The sequence below is a fragment of the Prorops nasuta genome, unplaced genomic scaffold (assembly GCF_024137725.1).
Source record: "Prorops nasuta isolate Cenicafe-Biocafe unplaced genomic scaffold, Cenicafe_Pnas_1.2 PNAS00012, whole genome shotgun sequence".
NCBI lineage: Eukaryota > Metazoa > Arthropoda > Insecta > Hymenoptera > Bethylidae > Prorops > Prorops nasuta.
This window is the reverse complement of record NW_027116809.1, coordinates 6,140,817-6,155,419: the sequence shown is the minus strand read 5'-3', so window position 1 is coordinate 6,155,419 and position 14,603 is coordinate 6,140,817. Positions and strand designations below refer to the sequence as shown.

Genomic DNA, 14,603 nt, shown 5'->3' with positions numbered 1-14,603 from the left:
CCTCGATAATTCGTGATTGAAAATAGTTTTTACCTCATTTTTTCTCAAAACAATCATTTCCAAGTATATAGGTACTGTGTAAATGATATATAAGTATATAAGAATACTCAGTGCAATATGTTGAATTATTGATTGAAGATTTAGTATTACTATATTATAAGTAGTTGCTTTCTCCACGTACCTATGCAAGTAAATTACACATGCTGAATCATATACTATTATTATTCAGTTACCGCGTATTACCGAGGGTATTATTTTCATTGTATTGTTTTCAGAATTTCATAATTATGATTTCTTGTTGATACAAATTTTATGTCTATTTTTATCTTTTGTGTCTCAATATAACTGTTACGGGATGGTTTAAATACTTTTCATTTTTTATTATACATTTATAATTTGGGGTATCTAAATTTGGTATCACTTTTTAAAATTCATTGATGATATTTTGATGTGCACAGCCCTTTGGTGGTGTTATTATTCTTCTTCCTTCAATCCTAAAGTTAATAAATTATTGCTTATTATCTGTCTTTTGAAATGGAAATTACTGATATTCCTAGTGATGGGGAGTCTATAGATGGACTTGCTGACTCAGATATTGATGAGAATGAGTATAATCTGATTGATGTAGAAAATGAGTATGTAGAAGAGGATGAAAGTGAGAATGATTTAGATGAAGATGAACAAGAATATTCTGGCAATGAAACATGGACGAAAAAAGGAAAAGAGAGAACAGGCGGACCATTCACAGCTGATTTTGGACCAAATATCCCTGATAATGTAAAATCTCCATTGGAAATTTTTTCATGTCTTGTTTCAGAAGATATTTTAGATATTATAGTTCAACAAACAAATATTTATATACAAAACAATAAACCTAATGCGACATTGATAACGAAAGATGAATTACGTATTTTTATAGGAATCAATATTATGATGGGAATAAAAAAACTACCTTCATATCGTGATTACTGGTCATCTGATCCAAAATTGAATGATTCATTTATGCAATCATTGATGCCTGTTGTTCGTTTTGGATTTATTTTAGGTAATTTACATATCTCTGATAATCGGACAGAACCTAAGAAAGGTAAACCGAACTACGATAAATTATATAAGTTGAGGCCATTACTAAATAGTCTTGAAAAAAATTTCAAAACATATTGGAAACCAAGTAAATATCAGTCAATCGATGAGTCTATGATAAAATTCAAAGGTCGTAGTAGCCTAAAACAATATTTACCAGCTAAGCCGATAAAACGTGGATATAAATGTTGGATTCGAGCAGATGAATCTAGTTTCGTTTGTGAATTTCAAGTCTATACCGGTAAAACGGAAAGTTGTGAAAAACAGTTAGGAGCACGCGTTGTCAAGGATCTGACCCGTGAACTTGTTGGCAAGAATCATCACGTCTATTTTGATAATTTTTTTACTGCTGTTGACTTATTGATTTCACTAAAGAAAGATAACATATTCGCTTGTGGAACGGTACGGTCTAATCGAGCTGGACTACCAAAATCTGTAATATCTGACAAAGAAATGGAACGTGGACAATATGATTTTCGAACATCCAAGACTGGTATTAGTTGGATAAAGTGGATGGATAAAAAAGGTGTACACTTTCTATCAAATTACCATGATCCATCTGAAGTCACAACTGTAAATCGAAGGCAAAGAGATGGCACTTTAGTAAAAGTAGATTGTCCTGTTATATGCTCTGATTACAATAAATACATGGGTTTCGTTGATAGCGCAGACCGCTTGATATCCACATACAAAATTGATCGAAAATCTAAAAAATGGTGGCACAGAATATTTTGGTATTTCATTGATGTGGCGGTTGTAAATTCATTTATCATATATAAAAAAATAAATACCGATAAGTCTGTGACTTTGAAAAAGTTTCGACTACATTTAGTAGATGGATTAGTTTCTAGAACCGTTCCAACTAAAAAAGGAAGGAAGCGACAGCCTTCAATTATCGGTTCTCAAAAACCACAAGTATCTATTGAAAAAAGGCGTTTTCAATCAGCTCATATGCCTATACATATTGAAAATAAGAGACGATGTACACATTGCAGTTCAAAAACAAATAATACACGGACTCATTGGATGTGTAATTTGTGCAATGTACCTTTATGTCTACAATCGGACAGAAATTGCTTCTTGATCTATCATTCGTGAATAAGTACAAAAAAATTAATATGAAAAAGTTGTGAGAAATTGTTTGAAAATGATGTTGAAAATAAAAACAATAATATTTATATAAATATAAAAAACATTATAAAAATAAAAATTATAAAAATAAAAAAAAATACTGAAAAAAGTAAAAAAAAAAATGGAAAAAATGGAGATGATAACCGCCACGTCCTCGTTCGTATCTCTGGGTTAGGCTAAGAGCGGATTTCTTTATTTATTTTACTATACTGAATTTCTGATTATTCCAAATCACTTTTCACAAATATCTGAGTTCAGATTCGTAATCAGCGACCCCGAAAATTGTTGTATACCAATTTTTTTTGAAATACGGAAATAATCTAAATTTTTGTCCACCATCTTGAATCCGCCATTTTGAATTTCTACATTCTGACATCAGATTCGTAATCAGGGACCCCGAAAACTATTGTATACCAATTCTTTTTGAAATACGGTAATAATCTAAATTTTTGTCCACCATCTTGGATCCGCCATTTTGAATTTCTAAATTCTGACATCAGATTCGTAATCAGCGACCCCGAAAACTATTGTATACCAATTCTTTTTGAAATACGGTAATAATCTAAATTTTTGTCCACCATCTTGAATCCGCCATTTTGAATTTCTAAATTCTGACATCAAATTCGTAATCAGCGACCCCGAAAACTATTGTATACCAATTCTTTTTGAAATACGGTAATAATTGAAATTTTTGTCCACCATCTTGGATCCGCCATTTTGAATTTCTAAATTTTGACATCAGATTCGTAATCAGCGACCCCGAAAACCCCTGTATCATTTTTTCCTTACGAATATAGCTACCCATTTCTTCAATAATGATTTTTTTTAAAAAAAAAAGGATCTTTTTTTAATTTATTGATTATTACAAATAAATTAACAAACAAATTTATACCTTTTTTGCATAGATTTTAATTGTGTAACATCTCACGATCATAAAAAAACAAAAAGCATTGGTTTAATTGAATTTAAACTACATCAAAATTGTAAAAAACTGTTTTTAAAAAGGTGGCACCGTACCGTGCCACTGTGCCGCAAAGGGTTAAATGCAACAAAAAAAAGATCGTTCAGTATTGCATCGAGCGACTGACGACGACGATAATGACACCGACATTCGTTGATTTTCAAGGTTTTGTATTGACCGACAAGAGTTTTATAGTTAAAGAATTTGCGGTGTTGCGTGATAATGAAGTGTATCACAATGTATTTTCACCACCATTTCAAGAAGCTTGGTTGAGCGATCTCGAGAGAGAACAGAATGAGTAAGTATTTTTTTTTTTTAAATGTAATGTTTTATATATAATTTTTTCTTTTTTAAAGTTGGCTTTATTTTAATCGACATGGATTCAATTGGACCGACGGTCATTCGCCTTATTACAAGCATAAAGATGTAATAAGAAAGTATGTAACGTCGTACGAGGGAGAGGATTGGATTTTCGTGAAAGGACGGGAGAAATATGATTGGTTGAGAAAAATTTGCAACTTAGAAAATATATACAATGCGAAGGAGTGTGAGTGGGGTAAATTTAGTCTTGGATGGAGTAAAAATTTCGAACCACCGTTACCCAAGTGTATGAATCATTATGGTATATGTTCACTGCAAAATGTTTACTTTATGAAATCTGTATATGATCAATATATAAAGGAATAAAAGACTTCTGAAAAAAAAAAAAAAACAATGTATATCAATGTCAGTATGCATCTCGGACGAAACAATGGGATGTGTAGATACCCCTACTTCCATTCTCTATTCGATATATATATAAGCGTTACTCTTCGCGAGAGACGCATTCGCAATTATTAATTTATTGTTGTTGTTGTTCACCGTATGACAGAGTCATTTCTTTAAGAAACACACAAAATGTCGACTGAATTGCGAAGAAAATTTTTTACAATTAATAGTGCGAATGAGTACGATGCGTGGGTACTGGAATGTCGCGAGCATATTCGACGATTGAGCAACGCGGATCGAGCTTTACCCGTTGGAACGCGTCAGAAGAATTTTGCCGAAATCGCGTGTATAAAGTGTCTGTTGCTACGAGCGCAGAGGGAATTGAATTATATTAAATCAGGGGCTGGGTGTAGCAATGACGTACAAGGACTTACCTGGGAGGAGCTTGATTCGGCGTTTCGAAGTCGAATATGCAGCGGCATGGTAGTTAATAGTAATTATATAGAGCCTAAGGATTTTTTAGTAGACGCGGAAGTATTAGTGCGTACGCGTATAGATAAGGTATTTGTTAGTGCAAATAGTGTTAAGGTTAATTGTGTATTTAACGGACAATTCATCTCTAAGGACCAGAGTGATGATAAAAACATTAGTACGACTAATGCTACATTGTATAAGACTGATAATTTTAGTGATTGGTATAGGAAAAACATTTTAGACGTTATAATGAAAAAATTAAGTGAATTTCAAGAGCGTGATAGTGGATGGGCTTTGCACAAAATTCATTATTTAATAGTTAACATTAATCGTTTTAACCCGTTCCACGCGGGTTGTAAAATTAATCTGCCATCCGCTATCACGAGTAGGAAAGCTCTGATAAATTTAGAAACCAGTGATAATGCATGTTTCGCGTGGTCCGTGACGGCGGCACTCTATCCGGCAAAACCTACGGCTAATCCAAAGCGCACGTCCTCTTATCCACATTTTCGGACGGTTTTAGACGTCGGTAGCCTAACCTTTCCGACTACGCTAAAACAGATTCCGAAATTCGAGGTGGATAACGACGTGTCGGTGAACATCTTCACCTTGGAGAATGAAGAGCAAAATAGCGACGCAAAAAGCAGAATTGTGCCTCTTCAGGTGACGAAGAAGAAGAGATCGAGGCATGCTAATCTTCTTCTCGTCAACGATGAACAGGGAGCTGCACATTTTATGTGCATAAGGAATCTCTCGAGACTGGTGCGAAGCCAATTCACCAAGAGAGAAAATGCTCATTATGTATGCGATCGGTATGTATTAATAATAATAATACTGAAAAAATACAAATATAACTGCATATGTTTTATATTAAATTTTTTAGATGTCTCCACTACTTTCGCACAGTGGAGAGGCTGGAGTCGCACGAGCAGGATTGCGCGCAGCTCAACGATAATCTCCGATTGATGTTACCGAGAGAGTCCGAGGATCGCTGGGTTTCCTTCAAGAACATCAAAAATGGGGAACGAGTGCCATTCGTCGTATACGCGGATCTGGAGTGCATATTATCAAAAGTTGAACAATCGAACAGTAGTGATATTTATCAGAAGCATGAACCTATGAGTGTAGGCTATTATTTAAAAAGTGCTCGCGATGCGTCACTCTCGAAATACGATGCTCATCGGGGTGCCGACTGCATCGAATGGTTCGTACGCGAGCTCGAGGTCATTGCGCGCATCGCGAGCGAGAAACTGGACACTATCGTACCCATGCGTGATCTTAGTCTTACCGAACGATCGCGTCACTATAATGACCCCAATTGTCATATATGCAAAAAGCCGTTTCTTCCGAATCAACTACGAATTCGCGATCACGATCATCTGACCGGCAGATACAGAGGACCGGCTCACAATAATTGTAATTTAAATTTCAAAGATTCGCATGTCATTCCAGTCATTTTCCACAATTTTTCCGGCTATGATTCACATTTCATTTTCGAGACGATCGCTAATTTGTACGAGGGATCGGTACATCTGCTGCCTGTACATAAGGAAAAATACATTTCATTTACCAAATATTTGCGAAAATATAATATACAGTTGAGATTTATCGATTCGTTCAAATTTATGGCCTCCAGTTTGGACAAATTGAGCTCGTACTTGGCGGAATCTCAGCTGACAAATTTGAGGTCACAATTTTCGGAATTGAGCGTCGAGCAGTTCGACTTGCTTACGAGGAAAGGTATTTTTCCTTACGACTATATAGATAGCGCGGCTAGATTGGAAGAGACGGCTTTACCACCGCGACAGTCGTTTCGCAACAGACTGACCGACAGCGATATCAGCGAGGAAGCATACAATCATGCCGTAGAGGTATGGACCAAATTCCACATGCGCACACTTGGGGAGTACAGTGACCTGTACCTGAAGACCGATGTCCTATTGTTGACCGATGTTTTCGAAAGTTTTCGCGATAGTTGCATGCTAAATTATGAGTTGGATCCAGCCCATTATTATACGCTACCGGGCTTCACCTGGGACGCGATGTTGAAGCATACGGGAATCAGGCTGGAGCTTTTCACGGACGTGGATATGTTGCTGTTCGTGGAGCGCGGTATACGCGGTGGTTTGAGTCAGTGCTCCCATCGTTACGAGAGGGCCAACAATCGGTATATGCGGGACTACGATCCGGCGGAACCGTCGAAATATCTCATGTATTACGACGTAAACAATCTGTATGGGTGGGCAATGTGTCAGCCGCTGCCCACCCATGGATTCCAATGGATCGAGGACGCTGCCAATCTCGATGTCTCCGCTATACCCACGGATCATCCCGAGGGTTATATTTTGGAGGTCGATTTGGAGTATCCGCGCGAGCTTCACGACAAACACGCGGACCTACCGTTCTGCATGGTGCGCGAGAAGCCGCCGGGCGCAAGCCAGGAGAAGCTGCTGGCCACTTTAAACGATAAGACCCGTTACGTAATACATTATCGCGCTCTGCAACAATGTATGCGTAATGGACTCGTACTGAAGCGTATACATCGCGGTTTAAAGTTTCAGCAGTCCACCTGGCTACGCGATTACATCGAGCTGAACACGCGTTTGCGCACCGCGTCCACCAACGAATTTGAGAGGAATCTCTTCAAGTTGATGAACAACGCGGTTTTCGGTAAAACAATGGAGAACGTGAGGAATAGAGTTGACGTGAGGCTCGCAACCAAGTGGGAGGGAAGATACGGGGCGGAAAGTCTGATTTCCAAACCGAATTTTCACAGTCTCGCGATTTTCAACGAGAATTTGGTCGCGATTCAATTGTCGAAATTGTCCGCGAAATTTGATAAACCCATTTACGTGGGAATGAGTATTTTAGATATTTCAAAAATTTGCTTGTATGAATTTCACTATGACTATATGCTTCCTACATTCGGCGGTAAATGTAGAGCGATGTATACCGACACGGACAGTCTGATATACAGTGTCGAGTGCGACGACGTTTACTCGGTCATGAAACGCGATCTCGCGCGATTCGACACCAGCGATTATCCTGACGATAATCGGTATGACTTGCCACGCGTCAACAAAAAGATACCCGGTCTGATGAAGGACGAGAACAATGGTCGTGTCATGACCGAGTTCGTAGGACTGAGGGCAAAAATGTATACTTTCAAGGTGCAGGACTGTGCGAGAATTACCAAAAAAGCCAAAGGTGTCAAAGGTTACGTTATCGATAGAAATATAACATTTGACGACTACAAGGATTGCTTGGATAATTTCACCGTACAGTCTCGCAGTCAAAATTTGATTCGATCGAGGCTGCACCAGGTTTTCTCGATCAGTCAGAGAAAGGTCGCCCTCAGTCCGTACGACGACAAGCGTTTCGTTACACCCGGCACCGCGGCGACTCTACCCTGGGGACATTATAGTCTAAAATAATTTGTTTATTTATTTATTTATTTATTTATTCTATATTTTGATACATCTTAATAATAGTTATTATAAAACATTGCTCTTATTTATCCAGGAATTGTGCGTCCTGTCGAATCCCAGCCACTTAACGAACACTTTATCGCCCTTTCTACGCAATACTCTCTCCACCAGATACACATCGGGATTGATGGTTTTCGAAAGCTCGTATTCGTAAAATCCACCCAACAGTTCCGTACCCCTGGAATCCTTGAGGAGATACGTAGCGGGATTGGTCCTCTGCACTTTCGCCACCTCGAATATTTCGGTAGTCCAATTAGGCGTGTAGCCTTTGGCGAACATCTGCTTGTATTTACTGATTCGTACGAAATCACCGACTTTCAACTTGGCACGACCTGCGACCTTGATGTGGCTGTATACTGTCTTGAGTAGCTTATCTGCATGCTCGGGTTTCACATCCACGGGACGCATTCCCGTGGTACGATGCTTTCGCGCATTGTACGCGTCCACCAACTCTTGCAGCATAGCGCGCCACTTGTAATTACCGTTCAACGTAAATCGTTTCCACATTTCCGTCTTCAACGTACGATTCCAGCGCTCGACTATCGACGCTTTCATCACGCTGTAGGTCGAGTAGTGATTTATCCCGCGTTTCTTCATCAACGCCCGAAAGTCACTGTTGTAAAACTCCTTGCCGTTGTCGGTCTGTAAATTTTTCGGACATCTGCCGTTCTTCAGTAGGATTCTCGTCATTGCCGTCGTCACTTCTCCGCCGCTCTTGGTCTTCAATGCCACCGCCCAAGCGTATTTCGAGAGGGTATCGATTACAGTGAGAATGTACTGGTGACCCGCATCGACGTAATTGCGCATATCAACAAGATCGGCCTGCCAGAGATCGTCGAAGCCGCGCACGATGACTCTTCTGCGTGGAAAATTTATCCTCGCCGGTGCGTGGAGCTCCTCCACCAACTGTATCTTTTCTTTGCTCATTTTTTCAAAAATAGACAGATTCTTCGAAATTCCTAATGAAAAGTGTTGCTAAGTATTGCTCTTTCCAGATCTCTTTTACTCACTTTATCATCCAATTTTTCACAAATTGTTTGAAAAATTTGGTCCATCTTTTTCTCAAATTGTTCATTATGTTTATTCAATGCCATTGTCAGATATTGCTTGAATTCAAGCAGTAAATGCTCTAAATTTGGTTCGTGTTTCCTACTCTCACCATCCAGTCCAATTCCAAATTTATTTATCGACATTTCAAAAATCAGTCTCCTGTTCCTCGTTATTATTATTCCTCTTTTTGATGGCTCGTAATGTCGAGAGTATACAGTCTACGATGTATGTTAAACAAATGCAAATTTCACAGCAGCAGGAGTCAGACATTTATTTTTTTTTTTACCTCGTACTACCGAAAGACGTTGATATTACACTGAGGTAAGAGTGTAACGTGCAACTTTCTTTATACGATGAGATCCTCGTCGCGCAACTCCTCGATTATCGACTGTATCTCGTTGTGATGACTCGTATTACCGGCAGCCACCGACGCGATCAAAAGTCTCAAACGTTCGATCAATTCATTCGGATCGTTCCAATGTACGTAGTTGATTGGTCCCTCGGTGACACGCATAAGACCTTTACCCTTTTTTTTCGATGATGCTGATGACGGTTTACTTGCGCTCGACGGTTTACTTGCGCCCGACGGTTTACTTGCGCCCGACGGTTTACTTGCGCCCGATGTTGACGCGTCAGAAGTTGACGATTTTCTTGCGCGTGATGTTGATGGTAACCGATAAGGCGGTAAAATAGGTTTTCCCAATAGCAATGGTTTCATAATTTCTGTATATTTTGCACCTCTATTACCTTTGATTTGTTTTAGACTATCGTTTAACAGTTTATGCGCTTTAGTTTGATTGAGAATACTCTTGTATTGTTCCAAATCGTCGGGTTTTATAATGGCTCCATTGGGTTCTCTCATGAAAATTAGTTCATAAGTACCCATTGTACCGGTGTATAACGTCTTATCGAGAATAATATCTTCCTAATGACTTATTTCAAATTTACATTTACCAAGCGTCAGTTGATCATCTTCATAACGAGGTCCAAAAGCACGATCAATCAAGTTATCCCTATCTGTCAGAAGTAATTTAATATACTTGCCAGGGATCGGATGTAATTGAATATGTTGAAAGACATGTTGAAACAAGCCTGGTTCCTGTTTTTCATCAACATTTAATTTTTCTAGCAAACTTTTTTTTGAATCGGACGACGGTTGATCGGTTATAGAAGACTCGTCGTCGTCGTCGGTCATGAAATCCAATGGATTCGTAATAGTTTCACTAATATTACTACTACTAAGATTCTTTGCTCGTTTATGCGGTATCGATGTGAAGTAGGCTCCCCTCTTCAATTTATCGTTGTATTTGACAAACGAACTATTATTATTATTATTTGTGTTATCCTCCGTTTGCGAAACGAGTTTCTTCAATGGTTCGACTATCGGCTTGAATGTCTCGTTCAAACTGCTCTCCATTATCGCCTTCTCCGATTTCAAGGCACGATGCTTGTCGCGAATGACCTCGCTCGTCTTGGCGATCCTCTTCAGAAGCGATTTTTCATCCATCGCGATGCTGTATAAAACAGCTTTCCCCCGAATTGAACGGTTTTTAACCGACCTGTTGCGATGCTGTATTCTCCCCGAACCGACACGGGTTTTAACCGACCTGACACGGTGATCCGAACAGCCTGCGCTCCAGTATCAAACTGACACTCAAGGCCGTGATCGTGAAACCTTACCGGCATGATTATCGACATTCACAAGGCCGAAACCTTACCGGCAAGGTCGAAACCTTACCGGCCTGACAAGACCGTTCACTCGATCGTGGCGTACTCGTTGAAACCTTTGCGATAACGACCGTTCCTCAGAGAGCTATCCTTGTCTATTACTAGGAAACCGTAATCGCGACTCCAACAGGTCGAACACAATGTGAGAAATTTCTCATACGACATATCACTGTTGACGTGATCGTTGAAAATATGCTTCAGATTAGTTCCATCCTGCTTAAATATTATTAGCAAGTTTGCGTTATCTCGTATCAGATGCTTCGGTATTTTCGCATAAGTCTGACAGAGGTAGAAACAATCGATGTTGGAATGTCTACCCATGCAAAAGTAGTCCCTTATATTGTCCTGTTTGTCATTGGCCACATCGTCGAATATGAAAATGGAATTCGGCTTTGCATCCGCGACGTTCACAACCTCGCAATTGTTGGAAAATTGAAAGTAACCAATTTCCTCCGTTTCCTGCAGAAGCTGCTCCAGATATCGATACTTCGGTTGCTGCAGCGATTTCGAATAGACGTACAGGTTCTCGAATCTCACACCGTGCGGACTCTCTATGAGGCTCAGCAGCACGTTTGTCTTACCGCAATTCGACGGACCGCAAACTATGCAGCGTATCGTAGATGGTAATAGCGATCCGTGACGTTTTTTTTTTATTTGCGCGGTAGCATTGTGAGCATCCAAATTTGTCACGCGAATAGTCGGCACGTGCTTCACGAAATGCATCCTCGCTATTAACCTTCGGGAACAGCCGTATCGTTCATTTATATTTCGCGAATTACGGAACTATTCGGTCAGTTGCCATTACGATGGCGTTCATGCTAGTCGTCGTCGATTCTCTGCATAACTTGACGAATCATCAGCTCGAACACATACCGAAGATCGTATTGCTCGAGTACTTTCCAGACAGTATCGCGAGTGTGTGGGAAAGATTACCTCGGCACATTCGCGCGGACTCGGATGTGCAGCAATATCAATATTGTTTGCAACACTACAATCTACCTGATACCACTCACCACGACGGACCACCGAGACGGATAAAAGACTGTTACGTTTGTCAGCAAGAGAAGCAGTTGCTCTAAATGTCTGGATCGTTCTTCAATAAAGTCTTGAAAAAATTGCCATTTGAGCTGCACGTGCCCGGTTACAATTATTGCGGACCCGGCACTCGACTTCGCGAAAGATTGGAGCGCGGCGATCGTGGTATAAATCCGCTGGACGAGGCCTGCCTCGATCACGACTTAGCATATTGGCACAACGAGGATCTACCGGAGCGTCATCAGGCCGATAAAGTGCTAGCGAGGAGAGCGCGTGAACGTATTAACGCAAGAGACGCGACCTTGGGTGAACGCGCGGTCGCCGCAGCCGTATGGGCATCGATGAATGCTAAGCGTAAACTTGGCTTGGGATTACATAATAATAATATTGTTGCGATGAAGAAAGCAGTAGCGGCTAAAAAAAAGAACAACAACAAGAAAAAAATTGGTATTACGAGGAAGAGAAGAATTCGAATGCCGAGGAAACGGGGTGGTATAATACCTATACTTCCACTACTAGGTGCAGTCGGAGCATTGGCAGGTGGAGCATCGGGTATAGCGAGTGCTGTAAACCGTGCAAAAGCTGAGAGAGAACGATTGCGGGAAATGCAACGTCACAATCGCGCGATGGAAGCGTCGCGCGAGAGAGGCCGAGGTCTTTATCTGAAACCGTACAAGCGAGTCGTCGGAGCGGGTATCCGTGGAAAAAAAAAAACAAAAAAAAACAAAAAAAAACAACAAAAAAACGGTCGAGGAAGAAAATGAATGAGGGAAAATTTCGTCGTCGTCGTCGCGATGCTCTCCCGGATTCAGGTCCTACTAGTAACGTACAATTGGCACTCATCTGCCGACGCATACCATACTTCCGTGGAGTCTTTATGCGCACATCTCTGCCGCTAGACGGGCCGCGGTGCAACGAGTGCGCGATCGTGAATCTCGACGATCAATGCGGTCCTGGTACCCACTGGGTAGCCTACGTCAAGCGTAACGACATCGTCCTATACTTTGATTCCTTCGGAAATTTGAAACCGCCGAAAGAATGTGTGCGTTACTTTGGCCCTAACGTTACAATCTACTACAATCATGATCGATATCAATCGTACGATAAAAGCAATTGCGGTCAGTTGTGCGTGAAATTCCTGCGAGAACAGATACTTTGAAACAAAAATGTCTTTCACCGTGACATTATCGGATCGTAAATCAGTATTAAATTCAGATTTCTTTCCCCCCATCAATCTGCAAGACGATCGCTACGAGATCGGTCTCGTGGACATGCAAACGTTCAACTCGATAGCCAATGTGGACGAGACGAATAATAAGTTTTACTACGATAACGATAAGGTACTGACGTTACCCAGAGGCTGTTACGAGTTGAGTGCCATAAATGAATTTTTCCAGTCTGAAATTTCTGCGAGACATGAAATTAAAGACAACATTGACAGCGTCATTCTTCTAAGAGCGAATAACAATACACTGAAGAGTGAAATATTCTGTAAATATTCGATTGACTTTGGAAAACCGAATAACATTGGCTCGCTACTGGGCTTCTCGTCGAATCGCGTGATCGAGCCGAACGTCCAGGCTGAATCCGACGATACCGTGGACATTGTGAAAACAAATATTCTACGCATCGAGTGCAACATTGCGGGTGGTGCGTACACCAACGGTAGACCACGACACATTATTCACGAGTTCTTTCCCAGCGTACCACCGGGCTATAAAATCTCGGAGGCACCGAAAACCGTCATTTATCTACCGGTCATCGTCAGAGTAATCGACCGTCTCACGTTACGTATCCTCGATCAGGACGATCGTCTCGTAGACTTTGGACGTGAAGAAATTACCATAAGATTACACATTAAGAAATGTTAATTTACAAAAGTAGTAGCGAGGATTATAAAGCGGTGAAACTGGATGAAACGTTCGCTAGTCGTTCGTCCTACGTGGAGTCGAATACACCGGCTCGGAGTGAAAATCGCGACAAGAGGAGCTTCCTGCTAACGAGAAGAAATATCGAATTTTTACAATCATTGGGATTCACCGTGAAGAGATTGGGCGAAGGTAGTACATAGTGGAACAATGGCAGATCCCTTGAACGTTACCGCACCGCTGACCTACGACAATCGCATCACGAAAATGGAGATGCATGCCTACAATCCGTATGCGAACGCCTCGTTGGCGAACAGCGACGAGATTCGCATTCCCATACAGCAGCAAGATTTGATACTCCTGCCGTGCGAGAGTTATCTCTACGTCGAGGGCCAGCTGGTGGAGGGTACGCGTGACGCGAGCGCCACCAACGATGATACAGTTACGCTCGACTGCAATTCCGCGGCTTTCCTCTTCGACGAGATTCGTTATGAATTGAACGGTATCGAGATCGACCGATGCAGAAACGTCGGTATTACCAGCACTCTGAAGAATCTCGTTTCCCTGAGCACCGAGGAGAGCGCCAGTCTACGTCATTCCGGATGGTTCGTCGCTACGGCCAGAGACCGGCTCAAAAAGGAGGCGGCTGTTAAGAATTTCAGCTTTTGCGTGCCCCTGAAAATGCTGCTGGGATTCTGCGAGGATTATCGGCGAGTCGTCGTTAACGCGCGTCACGAGCTCGTTCTCATTCGCGCGCGCGACGATACAAACGCCATTTACTCGGCGGTGAAAATCACCGATTCGTCGATCAAGCTGCTACGAGTGCAATGGAGAATACCTCATGTGACTCTGAACGAAATTACGAAACTCCAATTTCTCGGTATCGTCGAGCAGGACAAGAGTCTGTCACTCGCTTTTCGCGCCTGGGAACTTTACGAGTATCCCCTTCTGCCCAAGTCGCAGCGACACACGTGGTCCGTGAAAGCGTCCACGCAATTGGAGAAGCCGCGATACGTCATTCTGGCGTTCAGAACGAACAAGAAGAGTAATCAGCACGAGGATGTGCTGAGATTTAAT

At 41.3% G+C, this 14,603-nt stretch overlaps 1 protein-coding gene across 1 annotated transcript; it reads left to right on the top strand.

Annotated features, from left to right (window-relative positions):
• Window positions 1-534: 534 nt before the first annotated feature.
• On the top strand, window positions 535-2,181 carry LOC136777838 (piggyBac transposable element-derived protein 4-like). Its single transcript, XM_066734428.1, has one exon. The coding sequence runs from the start codon at window positions 535-537 to the stop codon at window positions 2,179-2,181; it is 1,647 nt and encodes a 548-aa protein (XP_066590525.1).
• The last annotated feature ends 12,422 nt before the right edge of the window (window positions 2,182-14,603 follow it).